The 15822-nt window shown below is 41.0% G+C and overlaps 1 protein-coding gene across 12 annotated transcripts in view; it reads right to left on the bottom strand.

The window, feature by feature from the left end:
* Window positions 1-14384, bottom strand: part of OS9 (OS9 endoplasmic reticulum lectin) — a 28809-nt gene extending 14425 nt beyond the window's left edge. For 8 of the 12 annotated variants that reach the window (XM_010946327.3, XM_045510159.2, XM_010946330.3 and 5 more), the window contains exons 1-5: window positions 14191-14383; window positions 13592-13768; window positions 12672-12735; window positions 12460-12536; window positions 12176-12274 (exon numbers count right to left, since the gene is read on the bottom strand). In XM_010946327.3, the coding sequence (XP_010944629.2) occupies window positions 12176-12274; window positions 12460-12536; window positions 12672-12735; window positions 13592-13768; window positions 14191-14352 (579 nt within the window). In that variant the 5' untranslated portion in view covers window positions 14353-14383. Of the gene's footprint in view, window positions 1-12175; window positions 12275-12459; window positions 12537-12671; window positions 12736-13591; window positions 13769-14190 lie in introns of all 12 variants that reach the window. The other 4 variants (XM_045510161.2, XM_074374626.1, XM_074374627.1 and 1 more) reach the window with 1 other exon arrangement.
* Between the last annotated feature and the right edge of the window lie 1438 nt (window positions 14385-15822).

Here is a 15822-nt window from a genome sequence, read left to right as displayed (position 1 = left end):
GTTTATTATATATACACCTTCTCACAGTATGTGTATGTTTTATACAGTTTTATGTATTGTGATATATTTCACAATAATTTTTTTAAATGTGATTAGGAAAAAATGGTTACAATATTAAGGTATAAGAGGAATATGAGAGGAATAATTTACTGTGAAGATATCACTATTCTAAATTTATAAGCACCTAACACAGCTTCAAAATTATATTATAAAGGAAAAATGAACAAAAGTGCCAAATCCACCATCAGAGTACACATTTTAATACAACCCTTTCAACAACTGATTGGGCAACTGGACAAAAATTAGTAGAAAATTTGAAATACAATTAGAATCTTGAACTGAATTAGAGAAAACACATGCTTTCAAGCACATCCAGACCATTTTTTTAAAGTTTACCACAGAGAAAGTCTCAACAATTACCGAAGGAATCACTGGCACAATGGCACAGAACTAGAGATCAATGGCAATCATATAAAAACACAGCAATAAAACACAGTTGTTTAGAAATATGATAAGCATAATTCTAAATAAGTTCTGAAGCAAAGTACAAACCATAATGAAAATGGAAACACTGCATATCAAAACTTGAGGAACGCAACCAACACAGTCCTCAGAGTGAAGAGGGCAGCTTTAAACGCATGACTAGGAAAGGAGAAAGGGAGGAAGCGGCCCACCAAGAAGTTAGAAGAATAGTCGCAACTCCTATCACAAAGAGTATAATCTATTATATGAAAAGCTTTCATAAATTGAGAAGAAAAATATCAATAACCCATTAGGAAAATGAGCAAAGAATTGGGATGGTTGAAAGAAAAGAGTAAAGGAGGAAAGAGACCAACAGCTCTTTTATGAGTTATAGATGTTCCTGTATGACTGAAGCGTCGTGCTGTGCACCAGATACTGGCACAACATTGTCAACTGACTATACTTCAATTATCTCTCTATCTCTATCTATCTATCTATCTATCTATCTATCTATCTATCTATCTATCTATCTATCTATCTATCATCTATCTCTCTATATAGAATAGCTTCAATTCTATCTTAGCAAACTGTTTCAGAGAACAGAAAAAGAGGGAAGTTTCTCAAGACATTTTATGAAGCTAACATAACCTGATACCAAAACAAGATAAGAATAATACAAAAAAAATTATAGACCAATTCACACACATAAAGTAACTGTAAATATAATTAACATACTAGGAGACTGAACATAGCAACATATTAAGAATAGTTCATGACCATGGATTATCCCAGAAATGCGAGGGCAAAAAACCTTAGAAAATTAATTTAATTCACCATATCAAACAAATAGAGATGAAAAACCATATGCCCATCTCAATAGATATAGAAAAAGCATGTGTTAAAATTCCACACCTATCCATGATGAAAATATTTAGCAAACTACAAACAGAATGGATCTTCATTCACCTGATAAAGGGTGTCTACAAAAAGCCTACAGGAAAACATCATGTTAATAGTGTAACCTCAGGAGCACTCTCTTTAAAGTCAGGAACAAGTCAAAGATGCCATCATCACCACTTCTATTGCACTGTAGGTATAAGAAAAATGAACTGTATGTGAATTAGAAAGGAAGAAACCAAAATTGTCCCTATTTGCAGGTGACATGATTACTTACACAGAAAATCCATGAGAATCTGCAAACTACTAGAAATGAGAGTTCAGCAAAGTTGCTGACTACAAGATCAATACATAAAATCAATAATGTGACCATACACCAGCAACAATCAACAGAAGATGTAATTTTAAAAAAATGCCATTTACAATTGCATCAAAAACTATAAGGTAAGCTTGAAACGTGCATATAAACAAAAGACACAAACAAAAGCTACAAGGTGTCTAGGACTAATCTCACATGAGATACACAAGAGCTTCACAGAGAAAATTTAAATCTTACTAAAGTGCAAGACAATAAAAAGTAAATATCATGTTCATAGTATACGAAGACTTAATATCATAACATATCAATTCTTGCCAAATTAATCTAAAATTCAGTGTAATTCCAATTAAAATTCCCAAAAGAGTTTTCCACAGAACTTGTCCAATAATAGCCCAGACAGTTTTGAAGAACAAAGGAAAATGCATATTATCAGATATCAAGACTTAGTAATTGACAGGCTATTGAAACAAAAGAGAGGTCAAGAATAAAATGCACATATACATGGGAACTTGATAAATGACTGTGGTGGTGCTACAAATCAGAGAGAAAAGTATAGACTACTCAATAAATGATGCTGGGACAACTGGTTATCCAGATGAAAAATAGGTCCCAAGGTTACACCATACATTAAATTAAAATTTTTATTGAATTAAAGTCTGAAATATGATAAGAAATCTAAAACTTTAAAAATACAGGTGAATAGGAAAGTATTTAATGAAACAGACACAAGAAGTACAAACTATAAAGAAAAAGATGGAAAATTTTAATCATACTGGAATTAAAAAATTTTTTTAATTAAAAGGACATCTAAGACACCAAACACAAAAGGAAAAGACAACTAGAGATAGAGAAAATGTAGGTAACTGAAGAATTAAATCTGGATTATATAAAGAATGTCTTCCTAACTCATTCTATGAGGTCAGAATTACCCTGATACCAAAGCTAGACAAAGATATTAACGAGAAAAGAAAATTATAGACCAAAATCTCTTGTGAATACAAGATGCAAAATTTCTCAACAAAATACTTGCAAAACAAATTCAGCAGCATAGTGAAAGCATTATACATCATGATTTATGTGGGATTTATTCCAGGAATGCAAAGATGGTTCAACATATTAAAAAAATCAATCTGTATAATATAATACATCACATTAATAGAATGCAGAAAAAAAGCCACATGATCATCTCAATTCATGCAAAAAAGCACTTTACAAAATTCAACATCCTTTCATGATAAAATTACTTGATAAACTAGGAATAGAAGAGACTGTCTCAACATGATAAAGGCCATTAGTGAAAATCCCACTGCTAATGTCATATTCAATGGTGAAAGAATGAAGCCTTTTCTCCTAATATTAGGAACAGAATAAGGATGCCTGCTTTATGTTACTTTTATTTAACATAGTACTGAAGTTCTAACCAGAGTAATTAAGCAAGAAAAAGAAATAAAGGGCACCCAAATTGGAAAGGAAGAAGTAAAATTACCTGTTTCAGAGCTGACATGATTACACATAGAAAAAGGAACCCACACAAAAGAACTGTTAGAGCTAATAAATGAATTCAGCAAAGGTGCAGGATATAAAATCAACCTGCAAATATTAGTTGTATTTCTATACACTTGCAATGAACAATCCAAAAAGGAAATTTTTTAAAAATTTCATTTACAATAGCATCAAAAATAAAATACTTAGGATATATTTATCCAAGGAGGTAAAAAACTTGTACACTGAAAACTACAAAACATTACTAAAAGAAATTATAGAAGACACAAATAAATGGAAAGACATCCCATGTTCATGGACTGGAAAATGCAATATTGTTAAGATGGCCATACTACATAAAGTGACATACATTTTCAATGTAATCCCTATTAAAATCTCAATGGAACATTTTACAGATACAGAAAAACCCATCTTAAAATTCATGTGGAATCTCAAGGGCCCTCAAATAGTCAGAACAATCTTTAAAAAACAACAAAGTTAAAGGACCCACGCTTCCTAATTTCAAATCTTCAAAACTTACTAAAGCTAAAGTGATCAAAACAGTGGTACTGGCACAAGGATAGACATACAGGCCAACACACTAGAGAGCTCAGTTGATTTGTTCATTTGATTTTCAAGGGGCACCAACACCATTCAAAGGGAAAAAGACACTATTTTCAACAAATAGTGCAAGAAAAACTAGATATTTTATATGCATAAAGGATGAAACTGGATCTTTATTTCACACCATATACAAAAATTAACTCAAAATGGATCAAACCTAAATCTAAGCTAAAACTATAATATACATATATGTTTCTTGAGAAGAAAACATAGGTGAAAATCTTCATGACCGTGGAATAGGCAATGAGTTCTTAAATATGATACCCAAAGCACAGACAATAAAACAAAAAATTGGACTTCATCAGAATTAAAAACTTTTTGTGCATCAAAGAACACTATTAAGAGAAAAAGCAACCCACAGAATGGGAGAAAATATTTGCAAATCCTGTATCTGATAAGTGATTAACATCCAGAATATGTAAAGAATTCCTACAACTCAACAACAACAACAAAACAAATAACCCAATTCAAAAATGGGCAAAGAATTTGAATAGACATTTCTCCAAAGATAAACAAATGGCCAATAAACACATGAAAAGATGCTCATCATCATTAGTCATCAGGAAAATGCAAATCAAAACCCCAATGGGACACCACTTCATACCCATTAGGACGGTTATTATTTGGAAAAAAAAAAAAGAAAAAGGGAAAGTAACAAGTGTTGGAGAGGGTGTGGAGAATTCAGAATCCTTGAGCATTGCTAGTGGGAATGTATAGTGTAGTTGCTATGGAAAACAGTTTGGGAATTCCTAAAAAGGCTAAACATAGAAATTACCATAAGATATATTCTGCTCCTAAGTATACACCCCCAAAGAACTGAAAACGGATTCAAACTGACACTTATTCACCAATGTTCACTACAGCATTATTCACAACAGCCAAAAAGGTGGGGACGCCAGAGTGTCCATCCATCAAGAGATGAATAGATTAACAAAATATGGTATGTACATGTAATGGAATAGTATTAAATATTCCATAACATGAATAAGCTATAAAATATGCCATAAAACGGAATAAAATTCTGATATATGCTTCAACATGGATTAACCTTGAAAACATTATGCCAGACACAAAAGGACAGGTGTTGTATGATTCCACTTATATGAGGTACCTAGAGCAGGCAGTTATAGAGACAGAAAGCAGAACGGAGGCGGGGGGCAGGGAAATGGGACTTACTCCTTAATGGGTACAGAGTTTCTGTTTGTGATAATGAAAAAGTTCTGGAAATAGATGGGGGTAATGATTATACAACTTTGTTAATGTACTTACTGTCACTGAATTGTACACTTAAAAATTATTAAAATGGTAAGTTTTATGTTACATCTATTTTACTATAACTTAAAAAATACTTTAAAAAATAAATGAAGAACGCCTTTATGTTAAATAGAAGAAACTGAAAAAATTGGCAACGCATCAAATTCCCCAATAGAATATGCATTCCCCGTAACCCAGTGATTCTCCTTCTAGGTATTTCTCTGGAGAAGCCCGGGCCCATTTGCAACGAGACCTACATTGCAGCACCGTGTGTAAGGGCGTTAGAGTTGAAATCCAACTGTTCCTCAGTAGAGGAATGGGTAAGCAAACAATGAAACCCATGCAGCCACTGAAATCATTGAACTAGATCCCTGTGTCATGCCACAGAACGGTAAAAACTTCGATTAGTGAAAAAGCAGAAGTATACTGATGTATAATTTTAAAACACAAAATACACTTATTGCCTATGATATATGTATCACTAATAAAAGTACAAAGCAAGCACAGAGATGTGGTGGCTTCTGGAGAGGAGGGGGAGGGGAGAAATGAGAGGGTGGGCTTCAACTGTATCATTAGCATTTTAGTCCTTTTATTAAAAAGAACAGATCTGAAGCAAATATGGCAAAATGTTAACATCTGTTTAACTTGGCATGAATTTATGGGTCTCTATGACATTTTCTGTATGTTTGAAAAGTTTCATACTTAAACATTTTAAAAGGAAAAAAATCTTAGAGCTCTCTGAAATCTTACGTAAGAATCGAGATAGAGATCCAAATTTATTAACTTCAGATGGCTAACCAGTTGCTCCAAACCCCACAGACACTGCACTTTTACGTCTTCCCACCACCGAGGCGTCAGGAACATGGACCTTCAGCAGGCCTGCCCCGGACTGGAGGGCTCATTGAGGCACGCAGGCTACAAACCTGGGTGCCTCATCGGAATATAAAAACTAAAAATGAGAAGCAGCCAAACAGGAATCCCTTCAGCCTTCTGCCACTAAAACCTCCAGGCCCCCTAGTAAACAGGCCACCTTTTTGTTCTAGTTACAACCCACAGCCCCCTCCTCAGGATCACCGCTCTCCCAGGTTCTGCATCCCAGCCCCGCCCACGTTCTCTCCCCATTCCTTCTCCTGTACCTCAGTGTCGCCTTCTTCCTAAGAGTTCTACCAAGCATTTCAGCACGCTCCCATCTTCAAACACGGAAGGACCACCACAAAGGCCCACATTCCCAACCCGAGAGCCCACCTAGCTAGTGTTTGTCGTTTCTCTCCCCCTTCATATCCAGACTTCCTCAAACATTTCTACTTCTTCACCTCGTCCCTCAACACCTCACCGTCACCACCCCACTGAAACTGCTCTTGAGAAAACTGCCAATGACCTCTGGCGCTGAGTCCAATGGCTGGTCAGGGGAGACTGGGAGCAGAGCACTGACCATTTTCATCTGATTCCCATCCCTACCACCTGAATATTTGTTTCCATGTGCATGTTTTGCTTTTCTTAAAATAACTCCTGTGATCACTAACAAGCAGTTATTAACTCTCTCCTTTGAAGGCTGAGAGGCAGCCAGCACCGTGGACCAGTCCCTCCCTGAGACATGTCCTTCTTGGGTTCCAGGTCACCATAGTCTCCTTCCTGGCCCCTTCTTCTTGGCAGAGTCCCCTTCCGCTCAGGCTTTATATGATGGCTTCCTCAAAGTTCTGTCCCACAGTTGTCACTATATGCTGTTTCTTTGGGGGGATTTCATCTGCACCATGGCTTCGATTATAACCGATATGTGGATGGCTCCAGCACTCTGGGTTCCATTTAGGTGTCTCTCCTGAGCTCCAGACCCAGAGATCCCACAGCCTCCTCAGATAGCTCGACTTGGATGCCTACAGCCACTAATACCATCCCATTCAAAACCAAAATCACCATCTGCCTTAACCAAACTTACTCCTCTTCCCACTGTACACATCTCAGCAACAGAAACCACTATGTATCCAGTGGCTCAAGCCAGAAACCCAGGATCTTACTCTATTGACTTTGCCCCTTAAATTTCTCCAATAATTCACATCTTCATCCTGGAGTCACCTTGTTTTCTCCCCTGGATTACTGCAACTACCTCCTAACTGGTCTCCCAATCACTTGCTATGCTCCAGCCGGAGGGAGCCTTCAAAACCGACACTGAATATGTCAGCATCCTGCTTAAATACTTCATTGCCCCCCAACTCGTTCCTCAGATAGTCCAAACTCCCCAACACAGCTACAGAGCTTTGTGGCCCATGACCTGCCCCCTCACAGCCACCCAGCCTCAACTCCCACAGTTCTCCCCAGTCACTGGGAACAGCTATCCACCCCTCTTGCCTCCAGGCCTTTTGCACTCCCTGGACCTTCCGCCTGAAATGCCTCCTGCCCACGCCTCCACAGCGGCCAGACTAATGCCTCATCCTCCAACTGTCAGCTCAAAGGTCCCCTTTCTCCCTAGGCCCCTCCCCTTGGCCTGGACTCGGTTAGTTCCTTTCTTGTGTGCTCCCCCGTGACATGTGCCTCACCCGTCAGAGCATCTGTCCTGCTTGCTGTGGCTGTTTATTTAACGTCTGTCTCCTGAGAGCAGGACTAGGTCTCTCAGCCACCATTTCATCTCCGGTTTTTTTTACACTGCTTGGCACAGGGCATAGGCTCAACAGACATGAGGAAAACGCTGTCCTGGCCTCCAGTTCCTGGCCTACTGAAGGTAAAAACAAGTAAAGGAATAAACACAACGAAGGAAGGGCTATGATAGATCATAGACGTGTGTGGATGCTTGTGGGGTGCCATGGTCTGCATGTCTGTGTCTCCCTAAAATTTGTATGTTGAAATCCTAATGCCCTCTCTGATGGTGATGGTGTTAGGAGGTAGAGCCACTGGGAGATGCTTGGGTCAGGAGAATCGAACCCTCATGCAGGAGCTTAATGCTCTTATAAAGAGACCCCACGAGCTCCTTTGTGAGGATACAAGGAGTCTGCGACCTGGAAGAGGGCCCTCACCCAGCCATGCTGGCGCCCTGATCGCCTGCTCCTAGCTTCCAGAATTGTCAGAGATCAATTTGTGTTTTTAATAAGCTGTCCAGCCTGTGCTATTGTGTTATAGGGCCCCAAACAGACTAAAAGATGGATATATGTGGATGAGCACGTATGTATATGAAGTGCCAAAGGAACCCAACAACCTTTCTGGGCTAGCCAAGGAAGATCATACAAAATAAGTGACATCTAAACTGGCTTATTGTTCATTCCATTCATTCAGTGCATAATTTCTGGGCACCTACTTGGTGCCAGGCACTGTCCGAGGCACTGAGTATATAGCAGAAAATAAGACAGACATTGTCCCTGACGTCCTTGTGCTTATTCTAGTGGGGACAGAGAGAGATTAAACTCGAAAAATAAAATAAATTTTGGGGGTGGGGGGCGGTGAAGGTATAGTTCAGTAGTTCAATCCCCAGTACCTCCATAAAAATAAACAAACAAATAAACAAACAAACCAATAAACCTAATTACCACCACCCCATCAAAAAAAAAAGATACTGTCATTCAAAGACCTCTGGCTTTAGGCAGAAGGAACAATGAGACTCACTGGTTCAAAGAACAGAAAGAAGGGTAGTGGGACAGAAACACAGTAAGTATTCATATCTCTAACCCAGACTTTGTACTGGAACTCCAGAATTACAGAGCCAGCTACCAACTGGACATCACCACTGGGATGTCTAACGGGTTTCCTGGCCTTCAGCTGTCCAACACCACACTAGTTTCCTCCTCCAAACCCATTCCTTCCCACTTTAGTAAATGACAATTCCATTCCTCCACTTGCTCAAACTAAAAACCCTGGAGTCACACCCAACTCCACTTCACAAGCAATCCATCAACAAATCTCACCGGCGGTCCCTTCAAACACATCCAGAACCCGACAACTTCCCCTGCCTCACTGCTGCCACCTCAGTTTGTGCTGAAGTATTTGGATCTTATCCTTTGTGCAAAGCACAATATCGAAGGTTTTCTAGAACCCGATAGAGAAGTGGCATGTGCTCAAAGTGCTGTGTTGGAGCTGGCTGAGGCCAGTTCACAAGAGCCAAGTGGTACATTTTCAAGAATGTTGCAAGGTGATTGCCATCACGGTGATAGCATGCATTTGGCCACGGTGGGGGTATTTACACCACGGATATGGGCAAACAATACATCTGGGCTCCTCTCTCCACCACCCTACCCTAGCCTGGCAATCTGGCTGTTTCACATTTACCAGCACCCAACTAAATGTGCAAATCTGTGTTACAGAAAGATAATTCTTACAGCAATCAGGCAAGAGAGAGAAATAAAAGGGATCCAAATTGGAAAAGAAGAGGTAAAAGTGTCACTATATGCCAACGACATGTTACTATATATAGAAAACCCTAAAAGGTCCACACAAAAGCTACTAGAGCTGATCAAAGAATTCAGCAAGGTAGCAGGTTACAAGATTAATGTTCAAAAATCAGTTGCATTTCTTTACACTACCAACAAATCAACAGAAAAAGAAAGTAAAGAAACAATCCCCTTTAAAATAGCACCCAAAGTAATAAAATACCTAGGAATAAATCTAACCAAGGAGGTGAGAGAATTATACACAGAAAACTATAAACCACTGATGAAGGAAATTAAAGAAGACTTTAAAAAATGGAAAGATATCCCATGCTCTTGGATTGGAAGAATCAATATTGTTAAAATGGTCACACTGCCCAAGGCAATCTACGTATTTAATGCAACCCCTATCAAATTACCCAGGACATATTTCACAGAACTAGAACAAATCATAATAAAATTTATATGGAACCATCAAAGACCTAGAATTGCCACAGCATGACTGAAGAGAAAGAAAGAGGCTGGAGGAATAACTCTCCCAGACTTCAGACAATACTACAGAGCTACAGTCATCAAGACAGCATGGTATTGGTACAAAAACAGACATATAGACCAATGGAATAGAATAGAGAGCCCAGAAATGAACCCACAAACTTTTGGTCAACTAATCTTCAACAAAGGAGGCAAGAACATACAATGGAATAAAGACCGTCTCTTCAGCAAATGGTGTTGGGAAAACTGGACAGCAGCATGTAAATCAGTGAAGCTAGAACATTCCCTTACACCATACACAAAAATCAACTCAAAATGGATCAAAGACTTAAACATAAGACAAGATACAATAAACCTCCTAGAAGAAAATATAGGCAAAACATTATCTGACATACATCTCAAAAATGTTCTCCTAGAACAGTCTCCTCAAGCAATAGAAACAAAAGCAAGAATAAACAAATGGGACCTAATGAAACTTACAAGCTTCTGAACAGCAAAGGAAACCTTAAGTAAAACAAAAAGACAATCTACGTCTGGGAGAAAATTTTTACAAGTGAAACCGACAAAGGCTTGATCTCCAGAATATATAAGCAGCTCATACGACTTAATAAGGAACAACCAAACAACCCAATCCAAAAATGGGCAAAAGACCTAAACAAGCAATTCTCCAAGGAAGACATACAAATGATCAATAGGCACATGAAAAATGCTCAGTATCACTAATTATCAGAGAAATGCAAATCAAAACTACAATGAGGTATCACCTCACACCAGCCAGAATGGCCATCATTCAAAAATCCACAAACGACAAATGCTGGAGAGGCTGTGGAGAAAGGGGAACCCTCCTACACTGCTGGTGGGAATGTGGTTTGGTGCAGCCACTGTGGAAAACAGTATGGAGATTCCTCAAAAGACTAGGAACAGACTTACCGTATGACCCAGGAATCCCACTCCTGGGCATATATCCAGAAGGAACCCTACTTCAGGATGACACCTGCACCCCAATGTTCATAGCAGCACTATTTACAATAGCCAAGACACGGAGACAGCCTAAATGTTCATCAATGGATGACTGGATAAAGAAGATGTGGTATATTTATACAATGGAATACTACTCGGCCATAAAAACTGACAACATAACACCATTTGCAGCAACATGGATGTTCCTGGAGAATGTCATTCTAAGTGAAGTAAGCCAGAAAGAGAAAGAAAAATACCATATGAGATCACTCATATGTGGAATCTAAACAAAAACAAAAACAAAGAAAGAAAGCATAAATACAGAAACAGACTCATAGACATAGAATACAAACTTGTAGTTGCCAAGGGGGCGGAGGGTGGGAAGGGATAGACGGGATTTCAAAATTGTAGAATAGATAAACAAGATTATACTGTATAGCACAGAGAAATATACACAAGATCTTATGGTAACTCACAGAGAAAAAAATGTGACAATGAACATATATATATGTTCATGTATAACTGAAAAATTGTGCTCTACACTGGAATTTGACACAACATTGTAAAATGATTATAAATCAATAAAAAAAAAAAAGATAATTCTTGTGTTGTGTGGTTCTCTGCAGGGGTGTGTGCTTGTGAATACACATTAGAATCACCTGAGGAACTTATCCCCCCATCCATCTGCCTGCCTGACCTCAGTTAAGGACCACTAGATCAGGAACACTTAAGAGGCTGCTGGCAGTGATGGAGGTGAGAGAGGAAAGTACCAAACAAAGGAAGGAAGAGTTGTGCGAGAAATCCAGAAGTAGAATCAATGGGCTTTGTTATTTACTCTGAGAAAACTAGGTTATGTTCCTCCATATCATTTCTGTTTGTAATTGCAGGCTCCCTTTTGTGACTCTTTTCACATCTGTCTCCCTCTCCAGACTGCAGGCCATGAGGGCAGGGCTGCATGCCTGCCCACCACTGTATCCCCAGGACAGAGCCCAATAACTACATCAGCACCACCCCACTAAAGAGTCATTAAATGAAGAAAGGAGGACAAAGTGAAGGAGAAGAAAGAGTCAATAATGACACCCAGGTTTCCAGCTTAGGTGACAGAAAGGAGAAACATGGAAAAAGGTGTGACTCTGGGTTCGGACGGGAGGATTTGAGAAATATTGACCTGAAATGCCTCTGAAAATCCAGGCAGTGATGGGAAGTTGGAAATATGAGTATTAAACCTAGGATTTAGAATCTGGGAGAGACACTCTTGACTATAAAAGCAACCCTGCCCTCTTCCCTTAGAATCTGAGTTACCACCGGGGACTGTCAACTTCCTTCTCCCAAGACTCACCCTAACTTCGGCCTCCCGGGGCCTCCCATTGAGGTCGCACTTGGACCCATTGCCATAGGTCTGGCTGTGGTAGCGTTTCAGGCGATGCTGCTTGGAGGCCTAGGGAGGACATCAGGCAGGAGGGAGGGGCATGAGAAAGACAGCAAGGAGGACACAGAGCACTTTGTTCTAACGGCCGCCAAGCCCCAAGAAGCACGTGAGCTACTCCTGACCCTCCCCTTCTGGTCAGGGCTTTCAGTCTGCAGCCTGGACCCCTTTCTCTACCAATACCACACTTCTGCCACCTTGGCTGTTTCATCGTCCCAGTCGAAGGCCGATTGGTAGTAGCCAAGATAGAGGACTTCACCTTTGATCTCTGAATCTGCAAGAGAAAGTGCAGCAAAGCATCGTTACCCTGTTTTCAGAGGGCCAGGAGGGAAGGGGACTTGGGGCAGGGGGCAGGTCACCTTCCATGACAGGTTGCTGAGGGCTTAGGGAAAATGTAGATGGGAGTCACCTTCCATGTGGTACTGCTGGATGTGGCGTCCATAACAGAATTCATATGTCCACCAGTCCTTGGTCTGACAATTAGAAAATGAACAATCGGGGGGGTGCAGTGCAGATGTCTCTTCTTGGAACCAGAAATCCCCGCTGGCTCCAAGACCCACAACCTCTCATCTGCTTCTCATCAGCCTCGGCTTCCACACTCAATCCTCCAGACTCTCTGTGAGGAGGGAGGGCTGTTTGCCTTCTGTGACTTGAGGAGACACCTCTACAACCTAACTGATTTCCATCTGTGGGCTTTCCACTCCTCTTTTTTCAAAGACTTTTAAATAAATCCTTCTTTGTTGTCCACAGAGATACAAAATCATGATATCCCTGAAACACTCAGACCAGGGAAACATACAATACTGAAAATATCAATTGGAATTCCTTGGACTGTTCTAGCCACTGAGGATACAGCTATGAACAAGGTAAATTCTCTGACCTCACGGATTACCATTCTAGTGCTAGGAGTCAAACCAAAAATAAATAAACTGATGACTCAGTTAATAAGATGATTTCAGATCACGAAAAGCGCCATGATGAAAACAAAATAGTATACTGTGCAGCGTGTGAGAGGGGAGTGGGTGACGACCAGGAAGGCTTCTCTAGGGGAGTGTCCCTCCTGACCCACACTGACCCTCTTTAGGCACCTCAATCTTAGCTTAACCTTCGTTCTGAGATTTCTTATCATAACCTTCCTCTACATTCAGCAAAGTGTCATCAGCGGTTACAAGATTCTTTGCTTCTTTCCTGTCTGTACAATATGCCTACTCCAACAGCCTTCTTAACTCCCACAGGTCCTCCCAACCACTCCTCACTCACAGGCACTCTGATTCCCAGATAGAAAGGTACTTCCCAAACCCTCATTCCCTCCAGCCCATTCCCTTTCACCTTCAGCAAGCAGGGGGCATCTTTCATTGGGCTCAACAGTTCAGGGATCCCAGGCCCTTGATAAGCAGGTGCCTCCTCCTCCCTTTCACGCTGGAAGTGAATAGCTCCAGCTGGCAGGCGACATTCATAGCGCTGTTTGTACTTAGAGGAGACAATCACCACGTCCGAAGCTTGGCTCTGGGAAAGAAGTGGGGACGGGGGCAGGGAGGCAAAGAGAAGCTGGGACCAGGGAGAACAACGAGATCCCTCTTCACATTCTGGGGAAGAGCCCAGTCAAGACAGAGTGAGCCAGAAGTCCTCCAGCTGTGTTTGGTGGGTGAGGGGAGAGGGCACTTCTACTTCTCCACGGAGGAGGAGTCTGGGTGTTTCGATCAGGAACTGGAACCCGAAGCTGACAGCGGGAAACCCCACCCCTCCCAGTCCCTGGCCCCAAGGGAATGGGTCTCAGTCTGCGACCCTCAGGAGTCCTCATAACACCCCTGCTTACTCTTTCTGATTCCCCTTAGGCTCCCGCCAGACTCCACAGCTGCTCTTCTTCCTCTGCCTTCCCCCCCCCTTCCCCTTCGGCCCCGGACCCTTGCCCCTCTACGCCTCCTCACCTGCCCTCCCATGACAGGCAACGGCAGGATCTCGATCCCATAACGCATCTCACTCAGCTCCTCTAGGTTCAGGCTCCCGACACCGCCGGTCAGACTCGCGGGTAGCAGGAGCCCCAAGAGCAGCAGCCCCAGCAGACTGGACAGCAGCGTTTCCGCCGCCATCTTTCGTTCCCCTTCTAACCAGAACAAATTCTTCCGCCCTAAACCTGGCGGCGGCCTCACCCCGCCCATTAACTCCCCAAGGTCTCATTGGCTAAATGTCTGTCTCTTTCACGTACCCTATTCCCATTTGCCAACGTGGCTCCGAAGCCCACGAGGAGGTAGATCACAACGGTTAGCAAAACCACTCGCTGCTCGTGATTGGCCAGAGGGGCCGACCAATCAGCAGCGAGGTTGGACCCCCTCCCACCCTCTCCCAGTTCCAGAGAGGCGCGGTCTAGGCGCTGGGCCTTGTTATGTAGTTCCCTTCGGTTTTAGGCCGGCAGTTGCGCGCATCTCTTCTAATTACTTTTTAAGTCATTTCTTGTATTATATCCGGGCCGCCGCCAGGAGGAGGGTTGAGGCCAATGGGTGCGTGCACGCAGTACTCCTAAGAGCTGCTTAATATTTGTTGCAAAACAAACAATTATTCTATAATAGCATTCCTCTTTTCATATGTACATACAACTTTAAGGCAGTCTGGTCATTTGTGTCATAACCTTTCTACACGATCCTGCAGTTATCTTTCAATAAAATTATCCTCAAGAAATAATGGGAGCTTCCAGTGAAAGACTGGGGACTTGGCGGGCAAGAGAGAGTGGCGAATGCCCCTATTATCCAGCAGGCCACATAAGAACAAAGGGAAAGGGAAAGGAGACAACAGCGGCAACGTTGAAGGAGCTATTAAGCCCTTGGCCTATGTGCCCCAGCCTCACACAATATTTCCAATCAGCTTTTTACTGTCCTCACTCTAAAATATAAGCAGATAGACAAAGATCATTAGACATTTAAGGAAAGTCTTTAGTATACAAGGAAGAAACCAAAACAAGCAAAAAGAACAAAAGCAAAAGCAATTTAGAGGAAACTAATTGCAAGGGAGAAACAACAGCTTAAAAATAAAATCAAAAAGCCATCATTAATATCCTCAGAGAGAAAATATATTGTGTGCATAAAATAGCAACAGGAAACTATTTAAAAAGTATCTATTATTCAGAAAAGAAAAAAGAGCTCTTGGAAATCAAAACCATGATAGCAGAAATAAAAATTCAATAGAAAGACTGGAGGATAAAGTTGAAAATCAAATTTGCCCTTCTTTAGGAGAAAATTAATAAAAAGCAAAGGGTCAGTCCAGAAGGTTGAACATCTGAATAATGAGAGTTCCAGGAAAGAATAGAGACTCAGAAGGGAAGAAATATTATGGAAATTAGTTTGAAGTATTACTTTGAAATGAAGAACTGAATCTCCAAATTGAAAGGGCACCCTGGGAGGAGGGTATAGCTCAGTGGTGTAGTGTGTGTTTAGCATGCATGAGGTCCTGGGCTCAATCCCCAGTACCTCCATGAAAAAGTAAGTAAATAAATAAACCTAATTACTACTCCTCCAAATAAAGGCATATTCATAGAAAGAAAGAAAGGGCACACCGATAGCAAAACA

The sequence above is a fragment of the Camelus bactrianus genome, chromosome 12 (genome assembly GCF_048773025.1).
Source record: "Camelus bactrianus isolate YW-2024 breed Bactrian camel chromosome 12, ASM4877302v1, whole genome shotgun sequence".
In the NCBI taxonomy this organism is placed as follows: domain Eukaryota; kingdom Metazoa; phylum Chordata; class Mammalia; order Artiodactyla; family Camelidae; genus Camelus; species Camelus bactrianus.
Note: the sequence above shows the minus strand (reverse complement) of the source record. Positions and strands in the feature narration are given on the sequence as shown.